The following is a 1,996-nucleotide window of genomic DNA, read 5'->3' as shown; positions in this document are numbered from 1 at the left end:
ATCTGGGGTGTGCTGGGGACCATGAGGGGCGGCTGTGGGGGTTCCCTGGGGGATTCCCGGCTCTGTCCTGGGGCTTCTCCGGGATCGGGATCGGGATCGGGAACCCCCGAGAGAGACCTCGCACTCCCATTGGTCCGGACCGGACCCGCCCCTTCCCCTCTCCAGCCAATCGCGACGCCGGCACGTGGCGCTGCCGCCGGGGTACCGCCTTCTGATTGGTGGAAAGGCGGGCCCTTTGGACAGAGCGCGTTTTGGTTGGCTGAGGCGTGCCCGTCGAGGCAGGGGATTGGCTGGAGGGGGGCAAGGCGGAAGTGGCGCTGATGGCGACATGGAGGTGTTGGATCGGGACGGGAGCGGGATCGGGATCGGGAAAGGGGCCGGGAGCGGGAGCGGGGCCGCGTTCGGGGAGCAGGGAAGGGCCCCAGGCCCGGGGCAGCGGGGACAGGCCGTGCCAGGGGGCTGGAGCGGGGGTGTCCCCCCTGACCCCGCTGCCGATCCCGGTGCCGCTCCCGGTGCCGATCCCGGTGCCGCTCCCGGTCCCGATCCCGGTCGGGCTCCTCCAGCCCCGCTCCCTCCGTGTCCTCCCCGCAGGTCCCTCCCCAGGACTACCGGAACGTGCCCATCGACATCCAGACCGGCAAACTCCTGGGTGCGGTGCGGGAAAGTCATCCCGGGATTTGGGGACCCCTCTGTGTCCCCCCGGGTGACCCCCCTGTCCCCCCCTGTCCCCAGACTGGCTCGTGGACAGGCGCCACTGCAGCCTGAGGTGGCAGAGCCAAGTGCAGCTGATCCGGCAGCGGATTGACGTGGCCATCCAGGACATGCCGGAGAACCAGGAGATCAAACAGCTCCTGGAGGGATCCTGTGAGTGGCATCGGGGGGCTGGATCCCTTGGGAGAGCCGGGAGACGGGCTGGGAGCCTGTTCCCAAGGGTTTGGTGGGGGTTTGGTCTCCCCTGAACCAGGAGATGGGAACTGGTGGAGTCGGGAGTTGGGGCTGAGCTGGGAGGGGGTGACACCCCCTGGACTTCCCGGGGTGATCCCAGACTTCCCAGTGATCCCAGCCCACCCCCTCACCCCAGATCTGCACTACTTCCACTGCCTGAGGATCGTGGAGATCCTCAAGGGCACCGAGGCCTCCACCAAGAACCTCTTTGGCCGTTACTCGTCCCAGCGGATGAAGGTGAGACGGGGCTGGGGGGGCTCAGCCTTCCTCACCATCCCCCTCTTCCTCACCCTCCTCATCCTCTGCCTCCTTTTCCTCCTTTTTTTCCTCCTTTTCCTTATTGTCCTCCTTTTTTTCCTCCTTTTTTTCTTCCTTTTTTTCCTCCTCTTCTTCCTCACCTTCCTCATCATCCTCTGCCTCCTCTTCTTCCTCACCCTCCTCATCCTGCTCTTCCTTCCCCCAGGACTGGCAGGAGATCGTGGCCCTCTATGAGAAGGAGAACACCTACCTGGGTAAGGCAGAGGGGGCTTGGGGGGCTCTGGAAGGACCCTGGGGGGTGGTGGGGGGTGGTCTCCAAACTGGGATGGGGAAGGGACAGGATGTGCTGGAATTCCAAATCCCGCCGGGGTGGAGCTCTGAGGAGTCTGGGACACCCCAAGGCCCGTGTGAGTGGGTGGAATTCAGCCTCCAGCCTGGGATGGGGTGGTCAGGACACAATGGGATGGGACCCCCAGGTTGTCTGGGGCATCCCAAGGACCCCCACGGGTGGGTGAGATCCAACCCCCAGACTGGGACGGGGAAGGGACAGGATGTGCTGGAATGCCAAATCCCACCAAGGTGGAGCTCTGAGGGGTCTGGGATGCCCTGAGACCCCCCTGGGTGACCCCTCCATGCCCTGGGTGCCCCCCCCAGCCGAGCTCTCCAGCCTCCTGGTCCGCAGCATCAGCTACGAGATCCCGTCCCTGCGGAGGCAGCTCGGGAGGTGCCAACAGGCCCAGCAGGACTTTTCCCGGCGGGAAGAGGAGTGTCAGGTGGGAGCAGCCGAGCTCAG

General features: G+C 65.6%; 1 protein-coding gene across 1 annotated transcript; it reads left to right on the top strand.

Annotated features, from left to right (window-relative positions):
- Positions 1 to 235: 235 nt before the first annotated feature.
- LOC113940752 (CDK5 regulatory subunit-associated protein 3-like) lies at positions 236 to 1,990 on the top strand (the record flags this gene model as incomplete). The annotated part of the gene is made up of 6 exons (XM_027631896.1): positions 236 to 334; positions 592 to 649; positions 733 to 864; positions 1,082 to 1,182; positions 1,409 to 1,457; positions 1,858 to 1,990. Coding segments are annotated over exons 1-6 (479 nt in total), but the record flags the coding sequence as incomplete, so codon positions are not given.
- Positions 1,991 to 1,996: the final 6 nt, after the last annotated feature.

Source organism: Corapipo altera, unplaced genomic scaffold (assembly GCF_003945725.1).
Source record: "Corapipo altera isolate COAL_440 unplaced genomic scaffold, ASM394572v1 61400, whole genome shotgun sequence".
Lineage (NCBI taxonomy): Eukaryota > Metazoa > Chordata > Aves > Passeriformes > Pipridae > Corapipo > Corapipo altera.
The sequence above is the reverse complement of the archived record's forward strand: the minus strand, read 5'-3'. Positions and strand labels throughout refer to the sequence as shown.